We start from the raw sequence: 16,396 nt of genomic DNA, 5'->3' as shown, positions 1-16,396 counted from the left end.
TGTACCCTTAAGATATTTCAAAATTCTTTTAGCAGCTGAGAAATGTGATTGCTTAGGATTTGCTTGAAATCTAGCACGCATACAGACAGCAAATACAATATCAGGACGACTGGCAGTTAGGTACAACAATGAACCTATTAAACCTCGATATAATGTCGCCTCAACTGATATTCTCCCTTGATCAGTGTCCAATTTTACTGATGAGCTCATGGGAGTATTTGCAGCTGAACATGTTTCCATGCCAAATTTCTTCATCACCTCCTTTGTATATTTAGTCTGACTGATGAATATACCATTCTCTAGTTGCTTCACTTGAAGTCCAAGAAAGAATGTCAGTTCACCCATCATGCTCATTTCAAACATATCCTGCATTAGCTTAGCAAACTTTTCGCATAATTTGGGGTTAGTTGACCCAAATATGATATCATCAACATAAATTTGAACTAATAAAATGTGATCATTCTTAGCAATTTTGAACAAGGTCTTATCAACTGATCCAACAGAAAAATCATGATCAGTTAGAAATTTTGAAAGAGTTTCATACCAAGCTCTGGGAGCTTGTTTCAGACCATATAAGGCTTTGTTCAAATGGTAGACATGATCAGGAAAGTTTCCTTGATTCTTTCTCATGAACCTTCCAAACTTTTTGATGAATAGTGACATAGCATCATTGCTTAACTGATCAGCAGATTTCTCAACTGAACTAGTTGGTTCTGTTCTGACAGCAGCTAGAGCAGTTGTGGCTGCTGGTGTGGATGGTTCTCCTTCTCTGGTTTACAGTTCGAACTCATAAGCTTTAAGATCAGCAAATAGATCATGAAGTTCAATCTGGTTCAGGACTTTGGATTCTCTCATTGCCAAAGTTTTGACATCTCATTCTTTGGGAAGACCTCTCATTAACTTCAGTGCAACCTCTTTGTTTATATACACTTTTCTAAGTGCATTTAACTCATTGATGATACTGCTTACTCTTTCATCATACTCGTGCATTGATTCTCCTGCTTTCATTTTGATATTATCAAACTTCTGAACTGCAACTGAAAGTTTATTTTCCTTGGTTTGATCATTTCCTTCACAGATCTGGATCAGCTTTTCCCAAATTTCTTTGGCTGTCTTACACATCTTTATTTTGCTGAAAGTTATTTTGTCCAGCGTCTTGTACAGAATGTCTTTAGCCACATTATCAAGATTGGCTTTTCTTTTATCTTCAGTTGTCCATTCTTCTCTGGGCTTTTCTATTCTTTGTGGTGCCCCTTCTGTTATGGCAACTGCTGTATTAGTTTTCAGAATCTTCATGGGTCCATCAGTTATGACATACCACATGTCATCATCTTGTGCAGCTAAATGAGCCTGCATTCTGATTTTCCAATCATCAAATTCTTCTCTGGAGAACATAGGGATTTTGTTGAATGAAGTCATGCTAGCAAGTTTATAGATCAAAAGTATTCAAGAACAAGATTCAACTGCTCTGATACCACTTGATAGGATCGATTAACGTATCAAGAGTGTTTAGAAGGGGGGGTTGAATAAACACTCACAATTAAAATGAATCTTTTCGAATTTTGAATTCAGTTTGGTGACAAACTGATTCTCGGAATCTTGTTGGTCAATGACAATCAGTTAAACTAAGAGTAGTTGCGGAAAATAACTGACTGAAAGATAGAATACAAAACTGAAATAAAGTACGCAAGGATTATTTCTGGATGTTCGGAGATTTCAATCACTCCTACGTCACCCCTTCTATCTCAAGGATAGGATTTCCACTAAAAGACTTTGATCGAATACAAGACTTGTACTGACCCAGTTCAGTTTGGACTTAACACTGCCAAAACTGAAACTCTTAGCATACAACAGCTTTTATCAGTTCGTGACTGATCTTAGCACAACTGATATATTCTTGATTGAATTACAAAGTGCTAACACGCTCAAAGTGTAGCTTTAGATGCTACTGATATATCTGATATACGTGAGCTGTGAATTGTGATTTTAACAGCGTAACAGCAAGCTTCAATAATGCGTTGATGGTTCTTCTTCTCAGTTGCTTTGTTCACTTATTTATATGCTTCCTTTCCAACGGTAACTTAAGATGAATTTGAATCTTTGTATCCGTTGATTTTTTACTTGATTATTCCTTGGCTATTGTTTCCTTCATTTATTTTGATGCGGCGTCTTAACTGCTTTCGTCGAAATGCGTTGTTCTAAGTTGTATTGATTTAAGTGAGACGTTGCAATCTTCTGTCTCTTTGTCGGTTCATCGTTCTTTCCCGAGACATGTTCAGTTGAAGGGTGCTTTAGCATAAATCAGTTTCCAACTGATCAGTTAGCTGATTTCAGTTATTAAGTCCAGTTGTTGAATGTACTTGCGCGTATCAGTTGGTTGATCAGTTTGTCAAACTCCACAATCCAGAATTTGGTTTTCAACACTTTATATATTCAAATCTTTCATTCAATCCTTTTCATAAAACCATGAGATCTTATTCAATGAGATATACTCATTTTAATCATTTATCAAGATGTCGACGTAAAAATATCATAACAAACTGTACTAAGCATATTTTCTTAACAAGAATGATCCCTCTTGAAAAGGACATACGCAAAATGGTACGAGGCGAAAGAACAGTTGTGCAAGTCGAGAAAGTAAAATAAAAATACAGAGCTATACTGCAAACAAATTCAAGAAAACATTAGTCTGAAACAAACTGTAACATCATTGTTCATCACAAATAATGCACAAATTTTACTATGAACCCTCTCTTTCAAATCAAACCATGTGTATGTCCGAGTATAATTCATTATTCTGACCAAGAAAGAATCTCATAAAATGTACCGACATGAATTTCATTGATATATAACAGCAACTTACATGTGTATGTATCGTTGATCCTACGGTAAAGGAGAGGTAAGACCCTCTTGAGACGACAGTGACCGAACGTTCTGATGCCGGTTGGAAAGTATGCGTGGCTTCTTCTGAAACGAGATCTGCCTACTCAAGTGATATTGTGTTCTCATGGTGTAGAGCGAATGGAAGAAAGGGCCGGCTCTTTCCTTTAACTTGAGAATGAGGAAGAAGACGAACCTGTAAGCTACGATAAGGCCATACACTGCCAATAAGTCCCACCATTTCGAATGGTCCAGCGAGATTCCAAACATGTTAGTTATGACATATTCGCCGGTTAGTTTTGGGTCACCAGGGAATAATGGATCAAATACAAGTCCAAGCATGTCGTTCTTCATTCCTCCCTGCATTTATGACCGTGTTAGCGAATTTTTTTTTCGTTCATGAAGTATGAAATGATGCTACAACTAAAGAATGTCCAACTTTTTTTTTATCGAAACCAACTTCTCTAGGAACTAAATTTTCACAAATATGTGGAAAATACCTGCAGGGACCATGCTCCATAACCGATGTATGAAATTGGATAGCGCCAAATGACCTTGGGAAGATCTGGCAGCAAACGGAAGAATCCAGCAGTCATCATCATAATCCCCTGTACGAATACATGATAACGATAATGTGAGGCAATAAACTAAAGCTTTTGGAAAAATTACAAGCAACCTACAGATCATCCCCTGCTTTTACATAGGAATACTTACGAGAACTCCGGCTCCAGCGATGATCCCCATTAAGAAGTTGGGAACCAGAGAAGCTATGATCATCATTACGCTTTCTACCATGGCAATGCATCCAAAAATATTCATACAAAAGTAGGCATAATAAGGAAATCCTGGCCGAAATTTCACCATAAAGTGTGTGATTGTCCCACTGATGGCAGAGACAGCTACCAAGAATGGAAACGAAGACAAGAAGTTCGACAATATAAACACGGCCACGCCATAATATCCGTTGAGCCTTTCTTTATGAAAGACCTGTTTGGTCAAGAAAATCAACAAAACATCGTGAGTCTCTGTATGTCCTTTCTTGACTTTACTTGTTATTTTTGAAATCATACGCATTTATTAAACCTTCATTTCTTCGATGAATGATGGAAATCCTCCTATTGACATGAAGGTCATGAAACCTATGACGAATCCGCCACAAGCTCCCCTAGCCAAGATTGCGGTATAACTGGTTCCGACATCATAGAATAGGGTGCCGACACAAAGAGCAACAATGGTATATATGACGATTCGAGACCAGTAATATCCGATGTCTCTATTCATGTTCAAGAATGATCTCTGTGTCAATGTTGAAAGTTGCTTCCACCATCTCGCTTGACTTCCTTTAATTGTTTTAATCTCAAGTCCTTCCTGTGATTCATCACAATATTCTTCCAGCGTTATCCATTTATATCATATTACTAAACTAGGCAAAACAGAAGAAAATAAGCAATTTTTACCAGTGTTCTACATATCTGAGTGTCTTACATTTGTTTAACACGAAAATCAGAGCTTTCATTTCGATAAACTTACAATTGCAGAGATTTCTTGAGTCCTTGATCTCGCCTTTCTTGAATACTCGGAGAACCTGTATTTCTCAACAAGTATTGATTTGATATCAGCAGTAGCCAAATTCGTCAGAGGATCTGATGTTGTGTGTGTTTCCTGTTATGTAAGAGATAGATATGAATATTCCGAACTACGGTGAGTATCATAAAACTGCTCTTTATATCCTTCTAACATCATTCAATATGTTCCACGAGAATTTTTGAGATAGTCAGGCTTAAATTTTCGTCGCGCATGATTTCAACTCCAACGGAAACTGGTAAAAAATCAACTAGCCAACTCAAACCTAAGAAAACAACATATTATAGAGTCAGAAAGACAGGTACTGGATCCATACACGGAGTCTTTGTGAACCTTTCATCGTGGCTGCCACGACATCAAAATCTGAGTTAATACATCTCAGGAAATGATCCGAAGGATTTCTCCTACTTGGACAGGGGAATCCTGATTCAGCAAAAAACTGAAAAGTAAAATAATATCACTGAATATTATGATCAGATTAAAAATAATAATTGAATCATGGTATCTCAATAGATTCATTCTGTTATAATACCTTTACAGCCATTCTAGCTTCTCCAAAGAACACTGTTTCTCCTCCTGACAGCAAACATAGATCATCAAACAAAGCAAAGACTTCACTACTTGGTTGATGAACAGATGAGATCACCGTTCTCCCATCACGAGCAAGATTTTTAATGGCTTGAGTAACAAAGAAAGCTGACGCACTATCAAGGCCACTAGTAGGTTCATCAAGAAAGAGTAGACGGGGTCGTGTTAGAATTTCGAGGGCGATGCTCAATCTTTTCTTTTCTCCGCCACTTATCCCTCGTAACTGCCAATTCCCAACCTGACGATCCGCGCAATCTTGAAGCCCCATTTCCGTAATAATTGCTTCGACTGTCCCTTTGATGTCTCTTTTAGCCATCGACGCTGGAAGCCTGAGATGCGCTGAATATGTTAAAGTTTCTCTTGGTGTAAGAGTCCCTAACAAAACATCCTCTTGTGTGACATAAGCCTGGAAAATCGATGTAAATTCATTGATCACTGATCATTGAAATGCTGAGATATCAGCAGAAAAGTTGCTAAAACTCGTAATTTGATCCCACTGGGTGTGAGGATACTTACAACAACACCGTAATCCAGTCTTTGCTTCTTTCCATTGAGAAGAATATTTCCTGTCATGACGATATTTCTTGACAATCTACCTGTCATAAGCTGATCATATTAGTGGATGAAGAAATGATGTTGAAGCAAAAACCAAGTTTTTCCCTACAAATGATAGGCTCGTTTCACTATCAACAATTTATTCTTGTATGGATATATTGGCAAATTTATCGTTCTTGATCTTCTTCGAGAACTATTGATCCATCCTTTGATAAAGTTGCATAAATTGAAAAGCACTTTCCTCTATATCAACACACAAACCATATCATCGCTCTATTATTTTCAAATTCTCTCATTTTCCATCCTTTCTAGCGTAAGTCCACAACAATTCTCTCTGCGAGCTGGTTGAAATCACAGTTTTTATCAAAGTTCCGAACAGCGCGAGCCCGTTTTTTCGAGATCCAATTATCCATGAACAACAAAATCAAATACTGATCCGAAATGGAGAACATTTAAATAAAACAAATAATGACGAGCAATTCTTTACATATTGCCCCATACAATTATGAGCCTACATGAATTTGAGCTGGCAACCATTATTGCACAACAACTCATTCATATCGTTGAGTTCACTCCCCTACTCCCCTCCAAAAACCAATTAATGCTAGGCTTATTCTATCCCACGCAGGGAGAACTTCTCCTGTGGATAGGAAAACCAGATGGGACTCACCATGATCCAATGGTTGGCAAAACACCAAGAGGACTTTGTAGCATAGAATTTACCTAAATGGTATCATTTGTTTTTTATCAGTTCAAACACAAACTGGTAGCCTTTTGATCTAATATTGATCTTAAGTAAACATTATGGCTGGGCTAGTACCATGATCCAAGAAGTCAATCCACACAAATTCAGAAAATTAGTAAAAATTACTCCCTAATATTCATGCTGATTTCTTGAAAAAATCAGGCCAAATACTATACATCCGAGGTGTCTGTTCGTTTGCATTTCTAGTCTTTTTTTTCCGTCGGTATGACCCTTACGGCTCCGGATATTGCTGAATTATTGAATTTATATTCTAACTCCTTTGCTAGGAATTTACGAACAATGGATACAATGAAAAATTAAAATACTGCACATTAAAAGTATATTTACTTAACTAAACAAGCAAATACCTGCTAAGGCGTCAAGAAGTGTGGATTTGCCAGAACCCGAAGGACCCATAATGGCCATGATCCGACCCGGTTCAGCGAACCCGTTTAGCCCATGAAGCAGCTTCCTCGTCGGCCCCTGCCCAAAGTTCGGCAGCACCACCGTAAGCTCCTGCCAAACCAAATAAGCTTCGCCGCCGCTGCGCAGCAAGCCCTTCTCAACATCACCGCCAGAAGCACCATCCATCACAGCATCCGCACCACCGCCCGCCGCTTCTATCTCCATCGTCAAGTCTATTAATCCACTTCAGTGGGTAAAAAAAAAACCAACTGTATTCACCAAAAAAAATAAACTTTGACCTCCCTCACTTCATTTTCTTGGTTGAAATACAAAACCAACCTCGGTATTTATATGGGAGATGGATGGTTGTTGACGGGTATTGGCCATCTGTCGGTGAAATTTCCAGCCGTCATCTGGATGCATGGCTTACTTTCGATTTGAAAAAAAAAAAGAAGGGGGGGTAGTTTTGAATAATTATGTGAAAAAATTCTGGAAAGGGACAAGAAATTTAATGCAGTCTCCCAATTATATGGTTTGCAGTTGGATTGACGCATAATTAAGATCGAACCCAAAAAAAGTTGAAATATTTGTGCAAACCTACAAATACCGCTGCATGTCTACGTCTGTTTTTCGTTTTCCCATCAACAAACTTCCAAGCTTTCGTATCTATCACTTGTCGACGATAAGTATTGCACTGATTAATAATAATAATAATAATAATAATAATAATAATAATAATAATAATAATAATAATAATAATATCTTAAAATATATATTTTGAGGGATAATAAATCAATAAATATATGAATGATTGAAAATATATATTAAAATAAAAGTTTTAACACTACAAGAAATGGTGATTCTAGAGCAATAAATCGGTAAATGTTAGGCAACAGAGACCGATTAGCAATCGATTTCGGCATATGATATCAAAAAAATTGGTCGTTAATTGTTAGAGATCGGTTTAATTAGACCGTCTCTAAATTTGCAATCGAATTTACTACAGCAGTATCTATTTTTAAGGCAAAAACTTGTATGAGACGGTCTCACGGGTCGTATTTTGTGAGACGGATCTCTTATTTGAGTCATCCATGAAAAAGTATTACTTTTATTGTGAATATAGGTAGGGTTGACCCGTCGCACAGATAAAGATTCGTGAGACCGTCTCACGAGAGACCTCCTCCTATTTTAAATACTGAAACAATAAATTTGGTTTGAAATTAGAGACTAATTTTTATCTTGTCTCTAATTCCATTACAAAAATATCGTTTTTCTTGTGGAAAATTTATGAGATTGTTATATAATTAACTGGATGATATTTTGATATTTTATTCTACTATGTAATTATTTTGTGGATATATATATATATATATAAAATTTGTTGTAGGAAAGGTGTGTTGAGTTATGAGTATATTAAAATTTTGACAATTTCATTATTATGTCATTTTGTAGAATTGATAAGGGTTATGAAAATATACTTTTTTTTTTTTGGGTAGGAAAGGTGTGTTGAGTTGAGAAGAGGTCGTGCTTGAACGGGGAAATTCGACCGCCCTAGCGTGCCCAAATGAAGAAAAAAATATTTTATTTGCGAGCAACTGGCTCTAGGACGGGTATTTATGCCTGTCCTAGCTATGAGTGATCAAATTTTTTTATCAACCGCCCGAACCGAATTACACCGCACCGTTTTTCATAATATTTTATGAAAACTGCGATTAAAAATATTAATCATAAATCGCACCGCATACGCGGTTCAGTTATTTTTTTTGCCAAGAAGCGCACTAAACCGCACCGCCTAAACCGCTTGCCATAATATTAGGCCTAGAATTATAATAATTTGTAAACAACATATTCAAATAAAGAAATCATCATTCATTATATCCTAACTCTCTTCAAAATTATTATTCTTATAAATAAAACTTATCTTTTTCTTAATTATTCTTCACATTAGTCTTTTATTAAAGTATTTATTTCTTTTGCTACAATATTTTATTTGGAGTTTGAAAGTAAAAAAGGGATAAAATAGTGTAAATGTCATTTTTGTTGTGAATGTGTTGTGTTGTTAAATTATTAATTTAGTTTTGAATCTTTATTATTGTTTTATCTATTTTGATCTTTATATGTTTTGAACTATATTTTATATTTGAAGACAATATATTGTTGTTGTTTTCAAATAAATTAGAATATATGTTCTCATATTTTTCATTAAAAAAACCATAAACCGACCACAACCGCTTGAAACCGCTCAAAATCATAAGGCTAATTTTTCATATAAAACCGCGATTATTTTTTCAAAATACTAACCGACCGTATATGACAATTCGGTTTGAATTTTTTTTAAAAAAAACCTCAAAACCGCATTGTGATCACCCCTATTCCCAGCGCACATCAATATGGAAATTTCTGTACACATGGATTTTCTGCTATTTTGGAGTCTTGGCCATTTGCTATATATTTATGGGAGCCCTAGTACACATAAAGAGAAGATCATCATATTGGAGACGTGAAGTAGCCGCAGGCAAGGAGAATAAAGAAAGCAAGAGAACCCGGCTGAAGAATTAGAAATCCATGAGTGTTTTCTTCTTTTCTCTTCTATATTTGTTGGGATTAAGATGATCCTATCCCAAACATCTATGTTTTGATTTCTTTTTGAAGATTGAACTTGGTTTAAGCATACTTTATTATGTTATTGTGCTTTTATTTTATCTTTGGAGCGTGATCAACTTCGAAGTGATTTTATACGTTATAATTGAAACTGATATGAGATTTTATAATAAGATATGTAACATAATCCACGGTTCTATAATTCATAGACATATCAGATTGGTATATGTTGATACCATTAACCGAAAATCGAAAGTTAGAAGATTTCGCGGTTCGTTAATGCAATTGCAATTTTTAAATAACACAAGGAAACTTGATTACTGCATTTTGTTAGTTAAATTACTATAGGTCGGCCGAATATATTGATAAATTAAGGAATCTCGTCCAAAGCATGACTTAAGAAATGAAATTCAATTATTGAAGATTCAAATGTAGGTGAACTGAGATCCTATTAATTTTTTATTTATTATTTTCAGTCTAATTATTTATGTTGCGCGTTTGTTTCGTCTTTTTGCTTCATTATTAATTTAGTTTATTAATTAATTGAATTATTGTTTTAATTAACTAAAGTATTTTCTTAAGGTAAATTTGTCTAATCAAACTCTAAATGATCGATACTCGTACTTTGTACATTATATTATAATTTGATTCGTACACTTGTGAATCATTCGAACTTAAAGGATTAATTATATTGAAGAATTTACAGTGCAAAAAAAAGCTCAATTAAGAATAATTATTGTAGCAGAGGTATTTAAAAATTTTACATTTGACGATATCAAAACTAAAATTATAGTCAGAAATAATTTAGTTTTCTAAAGATATTTAGTAATAAAAATATCATTATAGTCATAAAATTAAAATGTTTCACCATATATGGTAGTAAATGTAATATAAAAAAGGGGGCTAGGAATATGATGTTTTCAAAATAAATATTTTTAGTTAAAACTTATATGAAATATTATATGTGGCATATAGTTGAAATTTAGAAGCGACATTTTAAATTTTATTATTCTCGAGTTTTATATGAGAACAATATTAAAGAATATCGTAATTTGACCTGAAATTTAGTATTAAAAAAAAGATAGGAAAAAATACACACCAAGAGAAATCAATGTAAGACTTGTTTTAAAATAATAATTTGATATACTATTGTCACAAATATTTATATACGTAGATAATCTATATAGCCGTGAATAGTTAAATTTGGAAGAAAGAACTTGGTCAGATTTTTTTTTCCTTAAAAAAAAAAAAGCATATTAACTCGTTCGATATTTGATTTTTATTTAAAGTATAATTTTGAATTTTTAATTTTCGACTGTTTTGGTCTACTTTTTGACGTAACATCTGACAAGTCGGAACTTTTCGATGTCACGTAATGAAATAATCGGCGATTGGAAAAATAAAATTCCGTGTACCAAAAAACCGAACTATAAAAACTTATTGCACTAAAATTCAAAATTGAACAAGTTAAACAATACGGAGATAGATGGTTTTTATTTTAAGAGTTTCTTGATCGCCCCGTAATCACGTAAAGCAGCACCAATTAAAAAAAAAAAAAACAGGGGTCTATATTATCATAAATTATAATTAACAATATGAAACCTAGGAACACCTATTCTACAACAATAAAATAATGGGCCAACTTCCATTAATGAAATTTAAGAGATTTGTAACTGTGAATGGTGTGATTTGGATTGAAAACCAAATGGGGACGAGACTTTAATTTAAGCCAATTTGAGCTGTCACATTAATGGTGCAACTTGCTAACATTATGCCTCTATTAGGAGTTGACAACTAATTAATTGTGTACACGAAACACAATTATGTCAAACCATATTTATGGGTTGTTTTATTAAAATATTATGCAAAATCATATTAACACTCTTTAGAGAAAAAAGGATATGTGAGACACATCGACCGATATATAAATGTAACGAATACTAATAATTTTGACATAAAAATTAATCTTTTTCATGAGTCGGAGTTGGGTTAGTTCTTAGATCCGTCTCACGTGAGTTTTTATGTAGAAAAAAAACACTCGTTATTTTCGAGAGAAGAAAAATTTTCAATGAGAGCTAACCTTTGTTTTTGTCTGCCTAAAAAGTAATCTTTTTCATGAGTTGTGTCAATTCTTAGATCCGTCTCACGCGAGTTTTTATGTAGAAAAAATAACTCGTTATTTTCGAGAGAAGAAAAATTTTTAAGTGAGAGCTAACCTTGTCTTTGCCGGCCTATATTGGCAGTTGGGATCTTAAATTATGATTTAAAATACATTAAGACTCTCTAACTCAAAAAGAAAAAAGAAAACATGTTAAGACTATGTGAACATTAAGATTGCATTTGAATGAATATATTTGATCCAAACTAATAAATAAATTTGATAAAAGTATTCTGAAGTAAGGTGTAGAATTGGATGCATGTAATATAACATTCAAATATGTTAAATTTCGAATTATACAATAATTCAAACACCAATTTTCCCACAGATTATATTGTTCTCTCAACATATAAATTTCGAATTATGCACTATACATTAAATATGTGCAGCTTTCATGATCCGGTCACCAAACGTATGTTTCCGATTTCGTCATTAACTAATAATAGTTTCAACTAAACATGTTCTCAAACTATTCGAAAATAAATACCTGATTTATATTTATTTAATATATAATATATAATTAAATTCTGTTAATAAAATGATAAAGCTAGCTCGAGAACGACTCACGGCTTATCAAACAAATTAATGAAGGCCAAAATATATTAAAGACGAGAATTATAAATTAAATTTTAGAACCAAATGCAAGAATATTTAGCTGGATATTCACCATGTTGGTGGTATATACCATAAGACTGTACGATCTTATGCCAAGGGCATCGATTCGATTTATCTCAATACGATTTTGGTACAAAAATAGAGATAACATACAATACATCTCATCCATATATCGAATTTGATCGATTGCACCGTTATCGAAAAGGGAAAGGATTACGAAGCCGATTAGCATTACTGTAATGGTAAAACCATGGGGGGTGAGGTCTCAATAAACTTTACTAGAGCAGCAATGTTAAAGAAGACATTAAGAGAGACTTGTAGTGAAGATCATGCCTCTCCGGTATTCTGTCAATGGGGAAATAAAAGCAAGTATTATCATAGGAATAACATCATCATACATACTAGTCATCGATTAGCATCAAAGTCACAACATGTCTCTTAACCCAAACCGAAAAACAAAAGCACGATTTCCCGAGTCGTGTGAACATCAAAACCTTCTCCTGGGACTTCTGGAGCGGTGAGTTCGAGGTGATCTGAAAAAGATATGGTAAAAACGGTGACTTGAAACTTGTAGTGCTGAATGTGTAAACAAGAAAAAGAAATCAAAATTGGAGTAATTTTTGTTCTGAATCTTCTAAATTAAAGGATACTTTTTCTACAATTGAACTTTCAACTATAAGCAAGAATAAAGCAAGTATGCAAATAATGGAAGATCTATACTTTCACAACATGCACAAGAAGTAGGTTAGATGATCAAAGAAAATATTGTGGAGTACCATTTCGACACAAATGGCGTTGATGGCATATATCAAGAGTTGATATTTAACAAGTTGAACATTTAAAGTACTAATCTGACAAACTTATGGATAGATAAGAATAACGCAATTTTCAGGTAACTGATCAGAAGACTTAAAACAAGGGTTAACAGTAGCAGTTTAAGATCTTTTATTTTTTCCAATTATTTCCAGTCTCTTCCATTATTTTCCAACACTGATAAGTCTATTGTCCTACAGAATGGGTCCCTTATCCAGGCTGTATTCCATAATGAATATCAAAGAATAATATTTCCCTCATCAACAGCCAAGAAACAGTCGAACAGTGACTGGACATTCTAATCTGATTATCTACAACAATGTGCATTATTTTGACATGGGATCAGAGTTTCAACGCCTACAACAACCATTTCAATTTCATAGAGAATTTTTGACATTATACCTCCTTCGCAGATTCCTCCTCCTGAATGGGCCCTTGCTGAAAGCCCAATCAACATTTATGGGCTGTGTCAGAAGTTCAGTTCCATCCATTTCTGTAATAGCTCTCTGAGCCTCATCAAACTTCTCGTATTCAAGAAGAGCATAGCCCTGTATAATAACGAGTATATATGGTTACTGGTTAGTTAACAGAAACGCATCTAAAAGAAAGATTCATCACTCAGAGAAACAAGATGGTCCATACGAATTGGTACGGACAAGATCAAGAAAACTTCTAGATAGAATTAGAAGTTCTGAAATACTTTAAGAATGCATTTCATCGAAGTACAAAGATGAATTTTTAGAACCAATTCAGCTGTACGCCAGTCCATTAACCAAGCTTTCAACAAAATTGCAACTTATCATACCTTGACAAACCCAGTACGTCGATCAAGATTCAAGTGTAGATTCTTAATCTCGCCAAATTCACCAAAAACATTTTGTATATCATCCTCTTGCGCCTCTTCGTGAACTCCAGTAACAAGAATAATCCATCCTTCGATTGCTGGACAAGTTTGGTAACATTAGAACACAAGCCGAGTCTTTGATATAGCCCAGCAATAAAAAATTTAAAATTAGCAACAAGAGGTGAAAATATACTGCTGTAATGACAGCAGGAAACACTTACATCAGAAAGGTCATAAATACCCACTTTCAATATCACAATATGTAATGCTACTAATTTTCATTTAAGAATTTCATCTCTCAAAAACCAACATATTCTTCAGTACTTGCAAATAACACCTATTCATAGCAAATCGCTGCTGAAAACTGCTTGAAAAATAAGTTCACTCTCTCAAACCAGGAATGAATAATTCTTTCCAATGTCAACTGAAACTAATCACTCGAGAATTGCACTATACAACCCCCTTGTTTCATATCTCAGACTACTTTAGTTGAAGAAACAGTTCTTCAACCAATATTTAAAAAAAGCTCTAAAATGGATACGCAAAAGGTTTGATTACAACTTCACAAAAACAACAAAAATGATTTGGAGAATTGGAACTGTTCATTAATTCTATCAACCCTCCATGTAAGTACCCAGTGAAATTGAAAATCCTGAAACTCTTCCTATTTATGCTGCTCAGATTTTTCTTGGTCTCTCCCCTATCAAAGTTTCTACAGAGTTTAATACATATCCACATTTGAGAGAATATGCCACTCAGTTACTTAACCCCCATAAAAAGCAAAACCACAAATATACACTTCTCGGAAACCAACGAATTCGATTCGACCACACAAAACGAGGTGGGGCTCGTCACCACGCTAAATTAAACAAAATAAATTACGAAATGAAGCAGGAAAAAAAAAAGAAACTATAACTAAAAAACAAGTAGAATAAGACATTCTGAAACAAGCAGAATTAGAGATTCTGACATCGTTCGGGGCCAGGGCCGCCGACGGAGTCGAGGGAGTCGAAGCGAGCAGACATTCGGGCATTTCGGTCCGCCTCAGCAGCAGCCTCGTCGCGGAAGCCGCGACCCTTGGTCTTCTTGGGAGCTGAAGACGAGTCTCCGCCGGCGATGGCGGACTTCAGACGCGGGATGGAGGCTGCTCCACGGTTCGGAGAACCTTCCCCGATATCTTCATCCATGAGATCGTCATCCTCTGGTTCAAAATCCACCGCCTCCGCCTCGATGTTCGCCATTGAAATGTGCAACTATCAGGGTTTTGAATTTTATTGATTTAGGGTTTACAATGTATGAATTTCGATTTTTACTGGTCGTCGTAGCCTCTGTAAATTTGGGCCGAACCGTATCATTCTATGGGCCACATAGTACGTTAAAAATTCTGTTGAGCTTTTCAATTATGGGCTGGATGTAAATGAAATTTATCGAATTTTTTTTTATCCATGTGACTGGGTGAATAATATTTTTTGTTAAAATACAAGTAATATATAGATTGAAACGAATTAATTTATAATTTTGATTCAATAAATTTGAAATTTTGGTTTGATTTTATGAAATATCGGTTATGTATGATATTGATACAGTACTCCATATGAATCAACAAAAACATATAAAGAACTCGAAAGAACAAATAGAAATTTTCAAGTCTCAAACGTCGATTTTATTGTTTCGCGAGAGTTTTTTTGTATACAAGACCTCTACGATTAGGACCGGCCTTAGACTTTGAAGGGTCCGGTGGAAAAAAAAAAGAAAAAAAAAGACCCTTTGTATGTATATAAAACTAATACTAAAATCGATGACATAAAAATAATTTCATTATTTGATTACATAAACTAATATCTATAATAAAAAAAACATTACATTATACATTGCTAATAATCACTATCGTTACATCATATAGAAAGGAAAATATATTCTATTACGATTAACGGTGAAAAACCTTCTTCTTACTTTTTATCAACAAAGTCATCAATCAATATTTCATAATCAAGTTTTTCCAGAAATTCATTCTCAATCCAAAGCCCAAATATCCAACCCAATATACCCCTAACCCCATTTTAATTGAGGCCTTATCCAACTGGGGGCCCTGTGCGGTGGTCTCATATTGACCACCCCAGGGCTGTCTCTGAATCACATATTACTAACTATGTTGACTCCTTGATATGTGGCCTATGAATACAAGTGGTTGCATCCTATGTTTATAAATAACCCCATTCTTGATCCATTTTTCTCTACACCACTTCACAACACTTATAATTTTTCTCTAATACACGATTTTAGTTTCAATTTTGGGTATTTTTTTCGCTTCAATTTTTTGTAAATTTTTAGTTAAGATCGTGAATATTTTTAACATAGTCAAATTGCAAGTTTTTTTTTTAGATTTATTAAATTATTAAAACTATTTTTTTAATTTTACTGAAAAAATTAGCGACGGATTTTGGTAAAACAGTCGCTATTAGCGACAGTTTATGATTAACTGTCGTTAATTTAAAATTCGTTGTTAAACCGTCGCTATGACCAAATCGTCGCTTGTGTTTCATTTAACTGTCGCTAATTTAAAATTTGCGACGTTTTATTAAAAATGTCACTAAATTTAACGACGGTT

The 16,396-nt window shown here is 34.4% G+C and overlaps 2 protein-coding genes across 2 annotated transcripts; both read right to left on the bottom strand.

Moving 5' to 3' along the window:
• Positions 1–2,638: 2,638 nt before the first annotated feature.
• On the bottom strand, positions 2,639–7,319 carry LOC140979625 (ABC transporter G family member 15-like). The gene is made up of 9 exons (XM_073445119.1): positions 6,721–7,319; positions 5,569–5,648; positions 4,997–5,458; positions 4,781–4,903; positions 4,411–4,542; positions 3,964–4,248; positions 3,595–3,867; positions 3,381–3,488; positions 2,639–3,240 (listed from the first exon to the last, which is right to left on the bottom strand). The coding sequence occupies exons 1-9, from the start codon at positions 6,980–6,982 to the stop codon at positions 2,884–2,886; spliced, it is 2,082 nt and encodes a 693-aa protein (XP_073301220.1). The 5' UTR covers positions 6,983–7,319; the 3' UTR covers positions 2,639–2,883.
• A 5,070-nt stretch (positions 7,320–12,389) lies between these two features.
• LOC140979728 (RNA-binding protein Y14A-like) lies at positions 12,390–15,075 on the bottom strand. Its single transcript, XM_073445277.1, has 4 exons — positions 14,759–15,075; positions 13,750–13,886; positions 13,347–13,492; positions 12,390–12,664 (listed from the first exon to the last, which is right to left on the bottom strand). The coding sequence occupies exons 1-4, from the start codon at positions 15,027–15,029 to the stop codon at positions 12,619–12,621; spliced, it is 600 nt and encodes a 199-aa protein (XP_073301378.1). The 5' UTR covers positions 15,030–15,075; the 3' UTR covers positions 12,390–12,618.
• Positions 15,076–16,396: the final 1,321 nt, after the last annotated feature.

The sequence above is a fragment of the Primulina huaijiensis genome, chromosome 6, assembly GCF_012295235.1.
Source record: "Primulina huaijiensis isolate GDHJ02 chromosome 6, ASM1229523v2, whole genome shotgun sequence".
NCBI lineage: Eukaryota > Viridiplantae > Streptophyta > Magnoliopsida > Lamiales > Gesneriaceae > Primulina > Primulina huaijiensis.
Note: the sequence above shows the minus strand (reverse complement) of the source record. Positions and strands in the feature narration are given on the sequence as shown.

Excerpts from the sequence above, each read along its gene's own strand:
- LOC140979728 (XM_073445277.1), bottom strand. The coding sequence starts at position 15,029 with ATGGCGAACATCGAGGCGGAGGCGGTGGATTTTGAACCAGAGGATGAC. Across the intron at positions 13,887-14,758 it reads CGGCCCTGGCCCCGAACGAT|CAATCGAAGGATGGATTATT; the intron begins GTCAGAATCTCT and ends AAACTTGTCCAG. Across the intron at positions 12,665-13,346 it reads AGGAGGAATCTGCGAAGGAG|ATCACCTCGAACTCACCGCT; the intron begins GTATAATGTCAA and ends TATCTTTTTCAG.
- LOC140979625 (XM_073445119.1), bottom strand. The coding sequence starts at position 6,982 with ATGGAGATAGAAGCGGCGGGCGGTGGTGCGGATGCTGTGATGGATGGT. Across the intron at positions 4,543-4,780 it reads AAGGTTCACAAAGACTCCGT|GAAACACACACAACATCAGA; the intron begins GTATGGATCCAG and ends CTTACATAACAG. Across the intron at positions 4,249-4,410 it reads CTCAAGAAATCTCTGCAATT|GAAGGACTTGAGATTAAAAC; the intron begins GTAAGTTTATCG and ends GATGAATCACAG.